The sequence below is a fragment of the Saimiri boliviensis genome, chromosome 14 (genome assembly GCF_048565385.1).
Source record: "Saimiri boliviensis isolate mSaiBol1 chromosome 14, mSaiBol1.pri, whole genome shotgun sequence".
Classification (NCBI taxonomy): domain Eukaryota; kingdom Metazoa; phylum Chordata; class Mammalia; order Primates; family Cebidae; genus Saimiri; species Saimiri boliviensis.
In genome coordinates, this window is record NC_133462.1 from 2,407,349 (window position 1) to 2,427,678 (window position 20,330).

The 20,330-nt window shown below is 39.5% G+C and overlaps 1 protein-coding gene across 3 annotated transcripts; it reads right to left on the reverse strand.

Moving 5' to 3' along the window:
- Positions 1–324: 324 nt before the first annotated feature.
- On the reverse strand, positions 325–19,003 carry ZNF583 (zinc finger protein 583). 3 transcript variants are annotated; one of them, XM_074385874.1, is made up of 5 exons: positions 18,666–19,003; positions 16,412–16,510; positions 11,812–11,938; positions 11,457–11,555; positions 325–2,023 (listed from the first exon to the last, which is right to left on the reverse strand). In XM_074385874.1, the coding sequence occupies exons 2-5, from the start codon at positions 16,418–16,420 to the stop codon at positions 546–548; spliced, it is 1,713 nt and encodes a 570-aa protein (XP_074241975.1). In that variant the 5' UTR covers positions 16,421–16,510; positions 18,666–19,003; the 3' UTR covers positions 325–545. The 3 variants fall into 3 exon arrangements, with proteins under 3 accessions (XP_074241975.1, XP_074241974.1, XP_010330226.1); XM_074385873.1 differs by having other exon boundaries at positions 18,643–19,003; XM_010331924.3 differs by lacking the exons at positions 16,412–16,510; positions 18,666–19,003 and having other exon boundaries at positions 11,457–11,552; positions 11,812–11,950.
- Between the last annotated feature and the right edge of the window lie 1,327 nt (positions 19,004–20,330).

The window sequence follows — 20,330 nt, forward strand, 5'->3', positions numbered from 1 at the left end:
GCACGCTGCTGAGCAATTTACATGCATTATTTCATTCTTCTATTAACTTTTGAGGTAGAAACATTATTATTCCCACAATATAAATAAGACTGAAGCTTACAAAGCACAAAATGTTGCCTCCAAATTAGAGGGCTAGAAAATGGAAGTGCAAAGATTGACGCCCAGATCTTTTTGATCCTAGATTATGTGTCTTAATCCTGGATAAGTATTCAGAGAATGAGATGGATAGTGACACAAGATAGGACGTTGGAAGGTAGCCTGGAAAAGGTATTAGAGGCTAGGTTTTTAGGCTATTTTGAGGAACATGTGCTTTAACTTAAAATCTATGAAATGTCACTGAGGAATTTTAATGAGGGAGAAATGAAATTAAACATATATATTTTGAAATACAAATTTGGCTGCATTGTGGACAGCTGACAGAGAATGGTGAATACAAGGAGACCAACTAAAAAGCTACTTGAATATCCCATGTCAAATATATTAATGTGCCTTGGACAAGGATGATGAAATGGAAATGAATTAAAGAGGTTAGATTCCAGACAAATTCAGGAGATGAAACCTACAGGTCTTGGCAACTGATTAGATGTGGAGGGAGAGGGGGAGGAAAGAGTCAAGAATGACTCCATAGTATGAATTCTCTCATGATGAGCAAGATGTGCACGCTGCCTGAAAGATTTCCTGCAATCTTTACATTCATAGGGTCTCTCTCCGGTATGAATTCTCTGATGTAGAGTAAGAGATCCACTGTAGCTAAAGGCTTTCCCACAAACATTACATTCATAAGGTTTCTCTCCAGTATGAATCCTCTGATGTTGAGCAAGGCCTGCATTCTGGCTAAATGTTTTCCTACATTCCTTACACATATAGGGTTTTTCTCCAGTATGACTTCTTTGATGTTGTGCAAGTGATGAACTATTGCTAAAGGCCTTCCCACATTCAATACATTCATAGGGTTTCTCTCCAGTATGAACCCTCTGATGTTGATCAAGGTATGCAATTTGGCTGAAGGCTTTCCTACATACTTTACATTCATAAGGTTTTTCTCCGGTATGAACTCTCTGATGTTGAGCAAGGTGTGCATACTGGCTGAAGGCTTTCCTACATTCCTTACATTCATAGGGTCTCTCTCCAGTATGAATTCTCTGATGTACAATTAGATATCCACGATGGCTAAAAGCTTTCCCACATACATTACACACATAAGGTTTCTCTCCTGTATGAATTCTCTGATGCTGAGCAAGAAATGAACCATTACTAAAGGCCTTTCCACATTCAATACATTCGAAAGGTCTCTCTCCAGTATGAACTCTCTGATGTTGAGTCAGGTGTGCAATCTGGCTGAAGGCTTTTTTACATTCTTTACACTGGTAAGGTTTCTCTCCAGTATGAACTCTCTGATGTTGGGCAAGGTGTGCATTCTGGCTGAAGGCTTTCCTACATTCTTTACATTCATAGGGTTTCTCCCCAGTATGTATTCTTTTATGTTGAGCCAAGTTTGCACTCTGGCTGAACGTTTTCCCACATTCAACACATGCATAGGGTTTCTCTCCAGTATGAATTCTCTGGTGAAGAGTAAGGGATGAGCTCTGGTTGAAGACTTTCTCACAGTCATTACATTTCAAAAGTTTCTTTTCCATATAGACTTTCCTTTGTTTCATTTCAACAGATTTTTTTCGGTAAACTTTCTTTTGTGCTTCATGCTTATGTTCTTTTTCTTTGGTGGGAAAACTCTGTTGTATATCAAAGACTGTATCCTGATGCAGTGTTTGCCAAGATTTGTCATATTCTTTACTTTGAACTTTTGGAAGGATTTCTTTATGAGTGATGATTAATTGACTAAGATGTACCTCTTGACTTCCCAACTGGTTCTTAAACCAGTCCTCACTTTGACAGTCTTCTCTCAAACTAGGGTAGTCAAAGGCATAACTAAGATGTCTTGTTTTCACTGTTACAGCTTTGGATGACTCTTCATATGCCTCTTGCTTTGATGAAAATTCACTGTTTTTAAATACATACTCCCAATCTAAAAGATATCAAGAAAGAAATGTCTTTTGTATTTATTCACTAGAAGAAATTTCTAAAACAAAAATGTGAATAAAATACATAAGTTCAAGGATTTAAAAGCCTATAATGCATTCTAAAATAATGACATTATAAATAAGAACTTAAGAGAGTTGATTAAGGAAATAATCATTGACAACCAGTAAGGTAAATATAAGAACAAAACAATTAAGTTGGTCATCTAAAATCACAATCATCTTTTTAAATCTAAGTTAATAACAGATTTCAAATGCCTTTCCTCTTTTGTCATAGGTTGTCTTACATTCAAGCTAAGTTATCTTTAGTAAGCCAGTTTTATGTTAATATGACTAAAAACCTCCATTGAAATCCCAGGCCTAAAAACAACACTAGGCAGAATTAATATCCTTATTAGGATACACATAAAACTTTATGATTCTTCATATTGTTCATAAAACTCTGTGGGTAAACATCCACAGTTAGAAAAAAAGTCTTCCTGAAAATGGTTTTCTATGTAATAAATTCATTCTAACCGTATGTAAATTTTCAATTGATTCCTGAAGCTAAGATGCCTTTTAGTTTTGTATCAAACTTCTTGGTCTTACTAACCTAGTACAGAACTTAATCTGCCTTCCCCTGTCCAACTCCAAATCAGATCACTTCATTTTTCTGCTTCAGATTTTCCTCTAGTTTCTTACATTTATAATAAAACCAAAATTCCTACCATGGTTTATGACCTGGTGTTCTCTGAACTTATCTTCTACTACTCTCTTGCTTGCTTACTCCATTTTAGTCATATGGGAATTCACTTTATTTCCACTTTAAGAACACCAGACCTGCTGTTTCTCTGCCTGAAAAGCACTTTCCACAGATATCTGCTTAATCTGTTCTCTCATTGCACTTCTTCATTTGAGGTTCTGTTCGCATATTACCTACTTAGTATGGCCTCTCCTGAACAACCAATATAAAGTTTTACACACTCTTATGTTTCTCTTTCCTCCTGCTTTGCACTTCATAGCACTTAACTTATTTAATATCATATTATATGTTAACTTACTCTCTATTATCACTACAATGTAAGCTTTCACATGCAGGAACTTTTTTTCTCACCCTTGAATACCCATTGCCTAAAATAGCCTGGACAGATAGAAGGTGCTTAGTATCTTTAGAATAAATACTGAATCAGTAATATATAAAATACCACACTAATTCATCCTCTTACTAGAATGACATGCTTGCATGAATGGGGTAAATGTCTGAAATCACATGGAATATTACCACTAAACTTGACTATTATAGTGGATAGTGAGATTTGGAAGGAAAAGAATCTGAAGGCAACATACATAAATTGAGGCTGCTAACTCTGCTGTGCTGCCTCAATGCCCTTCTAAATTACACTTTCCTCTCTAAACAGCTGCAAATCACACTCATGAATGCCCTATAGAAAGTCAAGATGAAGATTCAATTCTGAAGACTTACCGGTAAAAAAGAAATATGAAATGACTGCCAAAGAGCACTGATCTAATTAAGCCCATAATTAAGTTGATAAACTATAATAAAGTAAAAACATATGTATAGTCATTGATAAATACTAATTCCCATTAGACTGAGAAGTGAAGGACAGATATTATAATCATTACTGGCATCACTCTTAGAGTGTATCAGAATTACAGAACTTGGCTATAATACAGCTTGCTATACCCCATGCACAGAGTTTTCGATTGAGTTAGTGGAGGTTGAGGGCTGAGAATCTTTTTTTCGAATAAGTTCCCAGGTGATGCTGCTGGTCTCAAGACCACATTTTGAGCACCATGCCCCTACAGCACCCACTAGAAGCATAATATTAAAAGGTACAACAAGTCAGCAGATAAATTAATATAGAATTATGAAAAATATTCAAATATCCCAGAAGATGGAAAAAGATGAGCAAATATTTTTTAATGACAAAGAGAAAACAATAGTGAACCCAACTCTAATTATAGAAATAATTAAATGTTAATGAACTGCTTATTCAGTTAAAAGGCAGTTTACAGGAATTGACAAAATGAAAGACACAATTATATGCTGTTTAATGCTAGCACTTTGGGAAGCCAAGGCAGGTGGATTGCCTGAGGTCAGGAGTTTAAGACAAATCTGGCCAACATGGCGAAACCCTGTCTCTACTAAAAATACAAAAAAAATTAGCCAGGTATGGTGGCGTGTGCCTGTAATCCCAGCTACTTGGAAGACTGAGGCAGGGGAATTGCTTGAATGGGGTGGGGGGAGGGGAGGTTGCAGTGAGCCAACATTGGCGCCACTGAACTCCAGCCTGGTGACAAAGCAAGACTCCATCCAAAGAAAACAAGAAAAAAAAAGAAAAGAAAACCCACATAACATACAAGAATACATTACAAATAAATAGTAAATAAAGATGTAACATGCAAACAGTAGGCATAAGACTAGACTGACTATATTCATATCAGATAAAATAGACTTTAAAAGTGAGTATTACCAAAGATAAAGAGACATATGGTAATAATAGGACCAATTCATCAGAAAGAAATAATCCTTAATGTATGTACACCTACATAAAGCCTCATAATACATAAAACATAAATTGAAAATTGAAAATGTAAGAAATATGTAATCCTGTAGTCATAATAGGTGACTAACACATGCTTTGCTCAGAAACTGACAAAAATAGGAAAAAATTATAACAAGGAGGATCTCAACAGGGTTAACGACTTTCATCTAATTTATATTTATACAAGGCTACACCCAACATCTGTACGACATGTGTTTGAGTGCACATGGTGTATTCAGTAAATAAGAGAGACCATATTCTGGGGCATAAACCAAGTCTCTATAAATTCAGAAGTACTGAAACTGAAGAGAATATGCTGTCTAACCTCAATAGAGGTTAGACGTTATTGATTTTTAAATCAATAATATCTAGTAAACTCCAAACATGAGAGAACTAAACAATACATTTCTATATAAATCATGGGTCAAAGAGTGTAACAAGAGAAATTAAAAAATATCTTGATTGATAATGAGAATACAACAAATCAACAGCTAAAATGGCACTTAAAGGAAAATCTACAGTTTTCAAATGCTTTTATTAGAAAACAATTAAAAGTCTAAAAATCCATCATCTAAGATGTCACCTCAAGAAACTAGGAAAAGACCAAAGTAAACTTAAGGAAAGTAGACAAAAGCAAAAAGTTAAGAAAGAAAATTAACAAATAGAAAAGAAACAACAGAGAAAATAAAACCCAAAGTAGGTTCTTTTAAAACATCAGTTAACAAGGAAAAAAGAACAGAAATCAGCAACACCAGAGGAGTTATCATTACACATCCTACAGCCATTTATTAAAAATGTTAATAAATTGGACAACTCAGATGAAACACAGAAATCTCTTGAAAGATACACCTACCAAAGCTGATTCAACAAAAATCAGATAACCTGAATAACTCTATATCTATTAAAGCTGTTATGTAAAAAATACTTCAGAGGCCGGGCGCGGTGGCTCAAGCCTGTAATCCCAGCACTTTGGGAGGTCGAGGCGGGTGGATCACGAGGTCGAGAGATAGAGACCATCCTGGTCAACATGGTGAAACCCCGTCTCTACTAAAAATACAAACCCCCCCCCCCAAAAAAAAAAAATTAGCTGGGCATGGTGGCGCGTGCCTGTAATCCCAGCTACTCAGGAGGCTGAGGCAGGAGAATTGCCTGAACCCAGGAGGCGGAGGTTGCGGTGAGCCGAGATCGCGCCATTGCACTCCAGCCTGGGTAACAAGAGCGAAAACTCCGTCTCAAAAAAAAAAACAAAAAAAAAAACAACTTCAGGCCCCTATGTCTTCATTGGTGAATTCTATCAAATATTTAAGGAATAAGTAATACCATTTTATCCAAACGGTGTCAGAAAATAGAAAAAGATAAAACACTTTCCAACTTATTTTCACAAGGCCAGCATTATCTTGATACTAAAGCCAGATAAAGAAATTATAAGAAAGTAAACCTGCAGACCAATGTACCACATGTACAAAAGGCAAAATCTTTAATTGTGCAAATAAAATCCAGGAAAATATGAATAGCATCATCTTGACCAAGTAGAGTTTATCCCCAAAATGCAAGATTGGGTTCACATTTGAAAATAAATCAGTGTATTTGTTTACATTGTGTTAAAAATAAAAAAAAGTCAGTGTCACTCACCATATTAAAAGATTAAAGAAAAAAAATCACATGATCATTTCCACAGATGTCGAAATAGTATCTGACCCATTTATTATAAAAATTCTCAGCAAACCAGGAAGAGAAAGGAATATTTTCAGACTGATCAAGGACACCTAAGAAAAACTTACAGCTTACACTGACTTAACAGTAAAAGATACAGTATATTCCCCCGTAAGATTGGAACAGCACTAGTACATCTCCTATTACCACTTCAATTACACATTATACAGGAGGTCCTGGTCATTGCAATACATCAAGAAGAAAAAGGTATAAATATCAGAAGGAAAAAATCCAACCGTATTTGTAGATGGCATGATTGTCCATCCAGAAAATCCTCATGGACCTACAAAATAACTGTGAGGGCAACTATTAAATGAATCTAGCAAGGTCGTAAGATGTAAAGCTAATATAAAAATCCATTTACGTTTTTGCATACTAGTGGCAAACTATTAGAAAACTGGATTTTTTAAAATGCTATTTATTATAGTACTCAAAGAACTATTAAAGACTTAGGAAAAAAAATTTAAAAGACAGAGTACCACTACACTGGATACTGCAAAATATCCTTAAGATAAATTTTATTGGCCAGGCATAGTGGCTCACACCTGTAATCCCAGCACTTTGGGAGGCCGAGGCGGGAGACTTACAAGGTCAGGAGTTCGAGACCAGTCTGGCCAACATGGTGAAAACTTGTCTCTACTAAAAATACAAAAAATCAGTTGGGCGTAGTGACAGATGCCTGTAATCCCAGCTACTCGAGAGGCTGAGCCATGAGAATCACTTAAACCTGGGAGGCGGAGGTTGCAGTGAGTTGAGATGGCACCACTGCACTTCAGCCCAGGTGACAGAGTGAGACTCTGTCTCAAAAAAAAAAAATAAAATAAAACATAAATTTTATTATTTTTCCATTTTCTTTTTCAGACAGAATCTTGCTATGTTTTTCAGGCTAGTCTCAAAGTCCTGGGTTCAAACAATCTTTCCTACTCAGCCACCCAAGTAGCTGACGTTACAGATGCACACCATCACACTCAACCTCGAGACATTTTTAAAGACTAAGAAATGGCTTAATAAACCATATTTATATTAGAAGACTCAATGTTAAGAGATCAGTTCTGTTTCAACTGATGTATGGAATCAATATAATCCCAACAAAAATCTTAAAGTTTTTCGAGTAGAAATTCTCAACTTCATTCTAAAATTTATATAAAATGCAAATGATCTAAAATAGTCAAGGCAATTTTGCAAATTGCATTATCTGATATCAAAAATTACTAGAAAGCTATAATAATCAAGGCAGTATGGAACTGGTGAGAGAACAGACATACAGATCAATTAAACAAAAGAGATTCCAGGCCTAGATGCACACATACGTGGTCAAGTGATGATCAGGAAAATTAGCAAGGTGATACAATTAGAAAGAGATGTCTTTCCTGAAAAAGTGTCTTGGGGCAACTGTATATCCATATGGAAAAAGCAAATGAACCTCAACCTTCACCTCACACAAGACACATAAAGTAGCTCAAACTCATTCACAGTGCTAAACGTAAAAGCTAAAACTTTAAAACTCCTAGAAAAATATCTTTGCTACTGACCTGGCAGTAGCAAGAATTTCTTAGATATAGCATAAAAAGCATCAACCAAGACAAATTAATAAATTGGATTTTACAAAATTTGCAAACCTTATCTCTGAGTTGGCAGTAGAAAAACAAAAAAGCAAGCCGTAATTGGCATACATATATGCCAATACATATAAATGACAACTTAAGACTACATACAGAACTCTTACAACTCATAAGAGAAACAATCCAATAAAACATGCAAAATATTTGAACAGATTTCATGAAACTTATATGCATGGCCAGGAAGCATACAAAAAGATGCTCAAGATTATCAGTCATCCCAGAAATGGATATTAAAACCATAATACAACCATTAGAATGACTAAAATTAAAAGTACTACTGACATTACCAAGATCTGGTGAGAATGTGGATTAACTGGAAGTCTCATATACTACTAGAAGGAGTGATATAATCCCTTCAGAAAACTCACAGTTTCTAACAGAGTTAAACATATACCTATCATATGACTCAGTTCTTCCATCTTAGGTGTTTACCCCCCACCCAGAAACATATATATGTTCACACAAAGTCCTGTACATGACAGCTGCACAGCAACTTTATTTATAATAGCCCAAAACTGGAAACAACCCAAATGTCCATCAACAGGTAAATGGACAAATGAAATGTTGCATTCATACATGCAACAATATGGATAAATTTCAAGATCATTATGCTGAGTGAAATAAGCCAGACATAACAAAATACATACTGTATGATTCCATTTACTTTAGATGCAAATTAAAATGACAAAGATTAGATTCATGTTTGTTTGGAACGGGGAGTGGAGAGTAAGATAGATGGAAAGAGACACAGGCAATCTTCTAGGGTGATAGAAATACTGAATGTGTCTGGATTGTGGTGACAGTTTCATGGGTGTATTCAAGTGTCATTAAACTGTACAATTTATATGTATCCAGTTTAGTATATGTAAATAATTCCTTAATAGTTTGATCAAATATAATAAAACCAGAAAACTCTCTTTTATACAACTGTGAGTGAAAGAAAAGTATTTTTAAAGTAACTATCCAGTATGAACAGCAGTCACAAAAACACTACGTATCAGAATCTACAGGAGATAGACAAAGATAAACTTAGAGGAAAATTCATGGTCCTTAGTAATCTCATTACTAAATAAAAGAATGAAATTAATAGATTAAGCTCTCATTTCAGCACTATGGAGATTAAAATAAATAAGAAAATTAAAAGGAAAGATGAGAAGAAAAAGTTTTATGAATTAGTAAGTAAAAAACAAAATTGGAAAACAATGATAATACTAATACATAAATCCATAAGCTATGTCTTTAAAAATAAACTGATTTATGAGTAGAGCAACCTAATAAATATATTCCTTTAAAAAAATAGTTATACAAAATAAGAAATTAAATATATTCTTTTTTTTTTTTTTTTTTTGAGATGGAGTTTCGCTCTTGTTACCCAGGCTGGAGTGCAATGGCGCGATCTCAGCTCATCGCAACCTCTGCCTCCTGGGTTCAGGCAATTCTCCTGCCTCAGCCTCCTGAGTAGCTGGGATTACAGGCATGCGCCACCATGCCCAGCTAATTTTTTGTATTTTTAGTAGAGACGGGGTTTCACCATGTTGACCAGGATGGTCTCGATCTCTTGACCTCGTGATCCACCCGCCTCGGCCTCCCAAAGTGCTGGGATTACAGGCTTGAGCCACCGCACCCAGCTATATTCTTTTTACAAAAGAATAGCTATACAAAATAAATTAAAATCGGAAACCATTATAGATAAAAAAACAAGAAAAATAATTATAGATTATTTTGCTCAAATAAATGAAATCTGATAACATAAATGAAAAGGACAAATATCTAGAAAAATTAAAATGCATAAAATTTAACCAAAGACAGGCTGGGTGCAGTGGTTCATGCTACATGTAATGCCAGCACTTTGGAAGGCCCAGGCGGGCAGATCATGAGTTCACAAGTCCAATACCATTCTGGCCAACATCATGAAACCTCATCTCTACTTAAATGACAGAAAAATTAGCTGGGCATGGTGGTGCATATCTATAATCCCAGCTACTTCGGAGGCTGAGGCAGGAGAATTGCTTGAACCTGGGAGGTGGATGTTGCAGTGCACCACTGCACTCCAGCCTGGGAAACAGGGCGAGATGCCATCTTAAATATATATATTTATTTATTTATATTTATATATATTTATAAACGAAGACCAACTATAGAGATGCCATTTACCATGGAGATAATGAGAAAAAATTTCACTTTCCCACAAAGGCCTCAGCATCAGGCTTCATCTCTCAAACCCTTAAGACCAGTGAACTCGTTCATTCACACTGACATCTCTAAATCAGACTATTTTTCTGAGCCCCTATCTGCTAAACCAGTTGCATGTTGCATTTCTTTGCTTGGAACTCTCCTTATCGCCTAAATATAACTCTCTTATGTCCACAGTCAAATTCATCATCTTTCCTCCTTTCAACCTATTCTGATAGTTTCTTTTTTTTTTTTGAGATGGAGTTTCATTCGTTACCCAGGCTGGAGTGCAATGGCGCCATCTCGGCTCACTGCAACTTCCGCCTCCTGGGTTCAGGCAATTCTCCTGCCTCAGCCTCCTGAGTAGCTGGGATTACAGGCACGTGCCACCATGCCCAGCTAATTTTTTGTATTTTTAGTAGAGACGGAGGTTCACCATGTTGACCAGGATGGTCTCGATCTCTTGACCTCATGATCCACCTGCCTCGGCCTCCCAAAGTGCTGGGATTACAGGTGTGAGCCACTGTGCCCGGCCTCTTCTGATTGTTTCTATTAAGTGTTATTATCTTCTAGCTATCCAGACTTGAAAATGAAATTGGCTTTCTTTTTTCTTTGCTGGTGTATAAGCCTCTGAATAATTCCAAGAATTTAGCAGAATGCTGTTCTCAAAACATAAAGTCAATGAGTCTTGGCAAAATAAATAAATAAATAAATGCATAAATCCTTCATTCTAAAAGGAATAAGTAATTGAGAAAGAAAAAAAAAACCCGAAACCCTGGCTTTTTTTTTTTTTTTTTTTTTTTTTTTTTGAGACAGGGTCTTGCTCTGTTGCCCAGGCTGCAGTGCAGTGGCACAATCTCAGATCACTGTAACCTCCACCTCAGGTGATCCTCCCCACTCAGCCTCTCACATAGATGAGATTACAGGCACATGCCACCAGGCCTGGATAATTTTTTTTTTCTTTTTGTATTTTTAGTTTTGCCATGTTGCCCAGGCTGGTCTTGAACTCTTCAGCTCAAGTGATCCACCCACCTTGGCTTCCCAAAGAGCTGGGACTATAGGTACCTGGATTTTTGAAAAATGAAATGAAGCAACTTGTATAAAACGAAAAGGCAAGGACAAGGAGAGGCTGTGACATTTGGATCCAAGAATAGGAAAATGGGTTATCAGAGAAGACAGTAACTTGTGAGAGAATATAGACAGAACAAATTGAGGAGGTCATGCTAAAGATGCCTTAATATTTCTTCCTAGGTCTTGAGTCTCTAAGAAAAGCTACCCAGGAAACGTCAATTATGATCTGAAACCTTGCCGAATGGCTGAGCTTTTCCTGGCAATGGCTTCTATCTCCCTATTTCTCTCTTACTCACCAGGGCATACACCTCTTGTTGCCTCCTTCTTCACCATCCAGGGCTCTTTTCCTTGCTCCAATAATGAGATCACATCTGGCTTAGAAACAGAAACTCCTGCTTACAAGAAATAAAATGGGAATTAGGCACATCTATGAATAAGATCAAGTTTCTGCTTCATCAAGAAGGTGGGAGCATAATGGAAGGGAGCCGAGGAATAAGAATGGGGAAGGTAAAGCTGCCAGTTCTACAAATTCAACCTATTTTGGGAAGCACATGAAAGGGAAATTTAGTGAAGCACATCAGATGTTTCTCAAACATTACACTGGAGCTCAGTCCCATGTACAGATTCTGAATTATGGGGAGACTTTCTTACCTAATGATACCAAGGTCCTATAGTTCTCCAACATCACTTTCCTATACAAATTCCTCTGAGCAGGGTTTAGCCATTCCCATTCCTCTTGAGAGAAATTTACAGCCACATCCCCAAATGTCACCAAATCCTGAAATGACATAAACACATCCTTACTCAACTAGTGTTCATATCCTCCCATGAGCCTAGGTTAAAGAGTTACATTGTCGGCTGGGTGTATGGCTCAGGCCTGTAATCCCAGCACTTTGGGAGGCCAAGGCAAGCAGATCACAAGGTCAGGAGCTCGGTACCATCTTGGCTAACATGGTGAAACCCTGTCTCTACTAAAAATACAAAAACTTAGCTGGGCGTAGTGGCATGGGGCTATAGTCTCAGCTACTTGGAAGTAAGCAGAGGTCATGCCACTGCACTCCAGCCTGGGTAACAGAGTGATACTCTGTCTCAAAAAAAAAAAAAAAAAAAAGAGGCTTAAGTTGTCTATACTTTTAGAAATATTGCACATAGCAAAACTTTCTGACAGTATCTTAGCTTTTGAGCAACACATGTAATTGCTCGATGACTTCTTTGTGGTTTTGATATTCTATCATGGAAAGTATACAATTTGAGAAATAATCTTACTGGTGGAGAAAGGATTTATAACACACAAAACTGGACAATAACAGAACACTGTAAATCAAGTATAAAATATGTTATACTAAATGCCAGAGTACTTATCAATATTGGAAAACCAGATGCACTGGGGCAGTAAGGAACTTCAAGGAAACAGGCAGAGTTAAGCTTTATAAGGTGTACATGGTTGAACCTGGCATTTTCCCAAACTTTGTACAATGTAATGGTCAATTTTCCAGAGAATCAATAGGGCTGTATAAAAATATATATAATTATGTTTGATGCTTATAACATTGACTTTCTAAAATTAAATAAATGTGTAATAGAAAAAGTAAACAAACTTTTATACTGACTTGCAAAAATATGGCTTAAATGTATACCATAACAGAGAGCAATCAAGAAGCTGAGTGACAGATCACCTGATGTGAGAAAATATGCCACTGAATCTGTGCTTGGTGGCAAAGACAACATTTCCCAATCAGCTGTCAAAGTGATGCATCTCATCTCACTGATGACATCAGGTATCTCACATATTTTTTACATTTCATATTACACATTTCACAATGACAACCTAGGTCTTGTGTGTGTTGTATTTTAAATATTTGTTTTAACAAACTCCTCCCCTCTGGATGGTTTAAATGAATGGAAGGCATACGGTTTAGATGACTAGCAGCTTGATGTCACAAAAGGTATCTGAATCAGGCCAGGTGTGGTGGTGCATGCCTATAGTCCCAGGTATTAGGCAGAGGCTTAGGCAGGAGGACTGCCTTGGATGCTTGAGTCTGGCCTGGGCAATATAGCAAAGAACCTATTTCTAAAAATAAACAAACAAAAAGGTATGTGAATCAAAACAAGAAAAGAGTCACAGATAAAATGAAGTTGATCTCAAAGACTGTGACTTCTAATGTCTTGAGAAGAAGAGTAACATTATAATAAATGTTTGAATCTGTATAATCAGTACTCTATAAGAAGGAATCAAAGAAGTATAATAAAAGTTATTTCAATTTGGGACAAATTTCCGTTGGAAATAAAATTTTTCCTGAGACTGTGTGGAAGGGGCAGCAAATGATTGCCTAACAGCTCTTAATAACCCACTCAGTTGTAAAGATAGCTGGTCACTTATAATCATGCTAGGTAAGAGACAAAATAATAGTAATTTAAGCACTATTAACTTTCTTAACTAGTGAACATCTCCAAGTCTGATAATAAAATGCATCAAAAAATACCTACAGTACTCACTAGAGAAACATACACAACTGTGTCTGATGAGCAAGAGAGTTTTTTAAATGTTACAATAGAGCTCTCAAATAATACTACTGCATGTTGAATTAAGGATCTTTAAGATAACATGGAACAAGACCTAGTTTGCTCCCTAGAAATTAAAAATGGGTCTTCTTCCTAACAGGATAATCAACTCAAGACTTATCAGGGCTTGCTGTATGGTTAGGCATATGTGTCTTAGTTTTGACATGTTATAGAGCAAAGCCTGCTCTTAAGTTGGGTTGACATACAGATGGCATTCAGTGGTACACACCTGAACAGCTGTACTGATTTCTTAAATACTGAAATATTGCCACATTCATTGGTAAACAGCTACTGGACTGAGTGATGCTAGTGACCACACCAGATTTCCCCACAAGGAATTCAGCAACTGAAGCTTAAATGCCCAGCATGGCAGCAAACTCCAGGATCCCAGCTAGGATAAGTTCTGCTGTGTGCCTTTGCCTTGTTGGTTGTCAAACATGATATAAAGAAAGCAAAAGTATGGCTCCAGGAAACATCAATTATATGTATCAGCTGTTTAAAAAGCTTCCATCTCTGACACACACCTTTTTTTTTTTTTTTCGAGGCAGAGTGTCGCTCTTGTTACCCAGGCTGGAGTGCAATGGCGCGATCTCGGCTCACCGCAACCTCCGCCTCCTGGGTTCAAGCAATTCTCCTGCCTCAGCCTCCTGAGTAGCTGGGACTACAGGCACGCACCACCATGCCCAGCTAATTTTTTGTATTTTTAGTAGAGATGGGGTTTCACCACGTTGACCAGGATGGTCTCGATCTCTCGACCTCGTGATCCACCCGCCTCGGCCTCCCAAAGTGCTGGGATTACAGGCTAGAGCCACCGCGCCCGGCCTCTGACACACTTCTTAATACAAGGAAATCTGAGGAAGTGACTTGTGGATTCAAAGAAGGAAAGGAATGTGAATCAGGTCTAAAAATTTAAACCTGTGCAGGATAGAACTGGGCACTGCTTATCATCAATTCTACTGAAACTCAAACACTTCAATGCAAACTCTTTAAAATTTTATGCAGGAAAGTGTTCCACACACATCATTTATTCTATAGACATTAGTGAAGTAGCTTTTGCTTCACAAAGTCCGTAAAAGACATTTTTTAGCTGCACACATGAACCAATGGATTCTGTGTTTTACCTATCTGACATTTTCCTCTCAGCCAATGAGACCATGAATACCTCGCAAATGTTTTTTATATTTATTTTGATTTAATTTAAAAAATTGCCATCATTAAAGAAACTTATAATATCCAGCATTTCTTCCTTCTTTTTTTTTTTCATTTCCCCCTACTTTTTTTTTTTTTTTAATTTTAGGGGAGACAGGATCTTGCTGTCACTGAGGCTGGAGTGCAGTGTTACAATCATGGCTGACTGCAGTCTCAACTTCCAGGCTTGAATGATCCTCCCAACCTTGGCCTCTCAAGTAGCTGGCACCAAAGGTACTCGCCACCATGCCCAGGTAATTTTTTTAATATTTGATACACATGATGTCTCACTATGTTGCCCAGGCAGATCTCAAACTCCTGGGCTCAAGCAGTCCTCCTGCCTTGCCCTCCCCAATTGCTAGGATGCTGGGATTACAGGTGTGAGCCACCTCATCCAGCCAATTTTTTTCCCTATTTAAGTTAAAGAATTGGAAGTCTTTCATTCCCATGCCTACTCACTCCTGTGTCACCCTGCCTCCTAAAAGCAATTATAATTTACAGTTAGCATAATCTGTTCAAATGGTTCCTTATGTCTATCATTATATATTCACTTACCTATAAATCACTTCTATTGGCTGAGTAATATTCCATGGTATAATTATGCCCTATCATATTTACCAACTCCCATGCTTATTTTCAGCTGAGTAAATCTTCATTTTTTTACTATAATGTTGCATAGGTCTTGAATTATTTTCTTAAAATTGATTCACAGAAGTTGTTCTTTCCATTGAGACTAGGATTTCACAAAAGTACTTAATCTCAAAAAATGTTTTAATTGCACTACTTTGACCCAGCAACAATAGAGTCAAATTGTTTTTGAAAAAACAATTCAGGGTGGAAGTAAAGTGTTGGCTTACACTTGAAGACATACTAATAAGAGTTCTTCAGGTAGAAGTAAAATGGAAGCATGAAAACATAGGAACGAATTAAGAGTTCTAAAGCAGTAACTATAAATAGAGCAATAATAATATTGTGGAGTTAAATCACCATAGGCATCTTATTCTGTTGAGGAAGTGATAAGGGTACTAATCATAGGAGGAAGATTACAGAAGAAAGAAAAATTACTACTTATGAGTAATGGATGAATATTATCAAGCCTCCTGTCTTGCCTTTTTTTCAAACCTAAGTCTGTGGAAAAGCTTTATTTATGCTAGTGGTTACATCTGAACATGTACCTCAATCTCAGTGAATCAACTTACTACAATGAAGGTGTTCATAGGCCAGTGAGTGTATTTTGCCTCTTGAGAGCGTCTAACAGAACACTAAACCCAGAGGAGGTGCTGAACTATTTCCTGAATGAAGATAAACATGCTGGCTGTGGAAAAAAAGATAACTAGTCTTTTAGGGACTTATTTTTACTGGAAAGCAAGATATGAGAAATCAGTCACTGGATGAATGGAACCTTGTTAGGCTGGAGAATTCTGGAAGAAAAACAAAATGTTCTTATAACCTAAAAAAATAAGATGACATTTTAGGGAAGAGAGAACAAATGCTTCCTTACCTTGGACATGGCTTTAAGGACTCAAGAATTTGACAGTTCTTCTGTCCTTCTCCTTTAGGTTCCTCTCTGGGAGAGGGACAGTAACCTGAGAATGGAGAGCTAGAGAAGGAAAAGAAACCATAAAATGCCAGGCCTGCCCTGCAGCTCCCAGCATCAACAGCCCAGAAACCTTTCCTTCTCATTTTCCTTCTTTCTCCAACCTCAGGAAAAACTAGAGGTATCACCAAGTAAGTCGTTTATATCTAAATTTACAATTCTTTTACCCACATGCTTGGGATCTTAAGAATACAATATACATGTTCTGTGCATAAGTTACCTCCTCATATATAATTTAAAACAAAAACAGCAATTACAGAATGGCATTACCAAGCAAGGATTTCCCCCTCTTTCACACATGAAGGCTCTTCTTGGGAGTAATTATCCAAGGCATCATGGTAATACGTAATTAAGCCAAACTGGAAACCAGGTCTAATTTTTAAGTCCACCTGATCATGATGTTGAAAGGAAATATGTGCCCACCCTTTCTGCAAGGATGAAAGACAACGCTACAAAGTGAAATGTCTCAGAGAAAGCATCTCTATACACAGAGTGAGTACCAGAGGGGCTATACGGTGTGGTGGACACTCCATCAAAGAGTCAGGACACCCTACTTCAGGTCCTAGCTTATGAAAACCCGCACCTGAAAACTACTAGTCTCTTGAGTTTTCTGAGCAATTTCCTCAGAGAGAAATAAGGAGAGAGGGAAGGAGAGGCAGGCTGTGCATGAACAGTCATCCAAATCCCCTATCAGGAATTCTTGTCCACCACACCTCACTGCCTTGAAGAATAAAGCAGCATAACTTAGTGGTAAGAACCACCAGACTTAAGGCTCGGAACACCTGGTCCCAAACAGCCAAACCGCTACATGCTACCTTTGGCAAGTTTGCTCACCATTCCAAACCTGATTCCCTATCACTGAAATGGTAACTATTCCCTATCAGTTGTTGGGAGGATTCTGAAATGATTTACATAAAGCATTTAGCCCAGTGCTTGGCACATCTTTGTTAAATAAATTTTCACCTTTCTGTCATTTATTTTTATAAATAGCACATCGTAGCTCTCCCATTCCTCTTTCCTCTTAAATTCCTCACACGCCCCCAGAGACTGAGAGGGATGGAACGACTACTGTGCCAGAGGAGCCGCAGCCGGCATGGTCGGCTTTACAGGCCTGAGGCTGGGTTCCTGTCTCTCCCTTTCCAGCTCTCTTCCCCTCTCCTTTCTCCATCTTTTCCCTTCCTCTCAATCTCTCTGTCTCTCCACCACAACAGCAGTCTCCCAAATCCCAAAGCACACCAGCATCTCCAAGCACCCACACAGCTTCCTGTGCACACAAATCACAGGCAACAAACCACACAGTCTCTCATTCTGGCACCTCTCCTGGCAACCTATGGACATGGCCCCACATTGGAGCCTGCCCTGGTCTCACAATGGGTCATAAAGACCACTCTGAGTCACACTGTCACACTGATTGTCTGGATGACACACAGTGCTGTCCCATAATCCCCCTCCATCTCACATAATCACACACTGTCATGCACAATCCAAACACTGTCACAAGTCCAACAACACAAACTGTTCATATAAAAGTTTCACATACAGTGACAGTCTCACACACCGTCACACAAATTATCAAACACTGTTGCAGTTTCACATAGTCCCACACCAATGGCCACACACTGTACCACACACGGTGACATGGTCTCACATACTGTCACAGTCTCACATGATACTACACACATGGCCAAAATCTGCTCACAAAGTCACACACACTGTCACACAGTCTTACATGATCCCCCCACACAGGTCAAACACACAGTAACATGGTCTTACACACTGTTCACACATGGTCTACACATAGTGACAGTCTAACACTGTCACACATTCTCAGTCTCACACATGGTGATGTGGTCTTAAACACACACAGTGTCACACAGTCCCACACACTGTTAAAGGCTCCTGCATAGACAGGCAACAGTCACACACAGTCACATCCTCACACCGAGTCTCACATTGTCACACACAGGACATTTGTTCCATAGGGTGTCACACTGACACACGATCTCATACACATTCTCACACTGTCACACACGGTCTCACATTGTCACACACGGTACTGTCACACACTGTCACACATGGTCCCACACATGGTAGCATGGCCGCTGCCGGCGTCCGCTCCATCCCGCGCTCCTCACCGCCTCCTCCCTCCAGTGGGCACCTCCTTCGGCGCGGTCCTTGGGGGCCGGGGCTGGGCCAAGGCCCGGGCCAGGACTCGATCCTGGCTGCCGGCCGCGCTCACAAAGGCGCCTGAGCGCTCGGGTAGGCCGCAGTGGCCGCTGGGAAATGGAGTCCGGGGCCGGTGCGGCGCAGAGGATGCTGGGATGGTGGTTGAGGGTTCCGGGCGGCCGCAGGCCCGGCCGCTCAGTCCGGGTAGTTTCTGCTGCGCCCCCACCTCTAGTAATTCCACCCCCGCTGGCCTTCAGAACCCCACCCGGACGAGCTAAGCCCTCTCAGGCCGTGGGCTCATCCACCAGTTCCGCCCGAGGCCTGGGCGGGCCCGCTCTGACTGCGCAGGCGCAGCCTGCTCGGGTCCCCAAAGGCTGCGAAGCCGGGGTGCTGGCACCGTGACGCGCACGCGCAGTGACCGAGCCCGCGCTGGAGCGCTCGGGTAAGTCTGCGAGCCCAGCACTGAGAAAAGGGAGCTGAGGACCAGTGTGGGGCCTGAGCCAGCTGGCGAGGGTACCGGTACGTCGTACGGGTGATCAAGCGCTCCCGCGGCGCGGCCGTCCTCTTTCCTTTCCCTTTCTGTTTCTTCTCTCTCCGCCTCGCCCTGTGTTTCATTTGCCATTTATTGAGCACCTACCCTGTGGGTCACTGTCCTCGGCCCTGGGCACACAGCAGTACGCAAGCAGACAAAATCCCCACCTCATGGAGCAGCATTCTGATGCGGGGATAATTCGATAGGAAAAAATTAGTAATTAAGGGGGCCGGGCGCGGTGGCTCAAGCCTGTAATCCCAGCACTTTGGGAGGCCGAGGCGGGTGGATCACGAGGTCAAGAGATCGAGACCATCCTGGTCAACATGGTGAAACCCCGTCTCTACTGAAAACACAAAAAATTAGCTGGGCATGGTGGCGCGTGCCTGTAATTCCAGCTACTCGGGAGGCTGAGGCAGGAGAATTGCCTGAACCCAGGAGGCGGAGGTTGCGGTGAGCCGAGATCGCGCCATTGCACTCCAGCCTGGGTAACAAGAGCGAAACTCCGTCTCAAAAAAAAAAAAAAAAAAAAAGAGGGAGGGACTGATGCATGTTGGGAAGTAATGCATATTATCAAGAAAAGCGAAGCAGAGTATTAAGATCATTCTTTCAGTTCTTCATTCTTTGGGTTATGCCCTCTGAATCAGTGGAAAAAACACAAAGTGCATTTTTTTAAATTCTCTCAACGACAACTAATCATAACAGAAGACTTCTGTGACCAAACATGGAGGAGTTTCCCACACATACAAAGCGAGCAGTGGGTTCTGCAGCGGACTTCAGCTGGGTGCCCTCCAGTTCAGTTCCCACGCTGTCTACTTGGAGATGGGTCGGACACCATTCGCTGAGGCTTCAGTCCCCAGGCCTGCCTCCTGCTTCCCACTGTCACAAGGCCAGCCTCTGGAACTTCTGACGCCACCAGCTTCAAGTTGGGACTTTCACCACCCCCTCTTACGGTTCAGTATTTTGCTAGAATGGCTCACAGAGCTCAGGGAAATACTTATGTTTACTGCTTTATTTTAAAGGATATTACAAAGGATATAGATGAAGACATGCATAGGGCAACGTACGGAAGAAAGGGTGTTGCACCTTCCAGCAATCTCCACGTGTTCTGTGGTGTGGCAGGTCTCC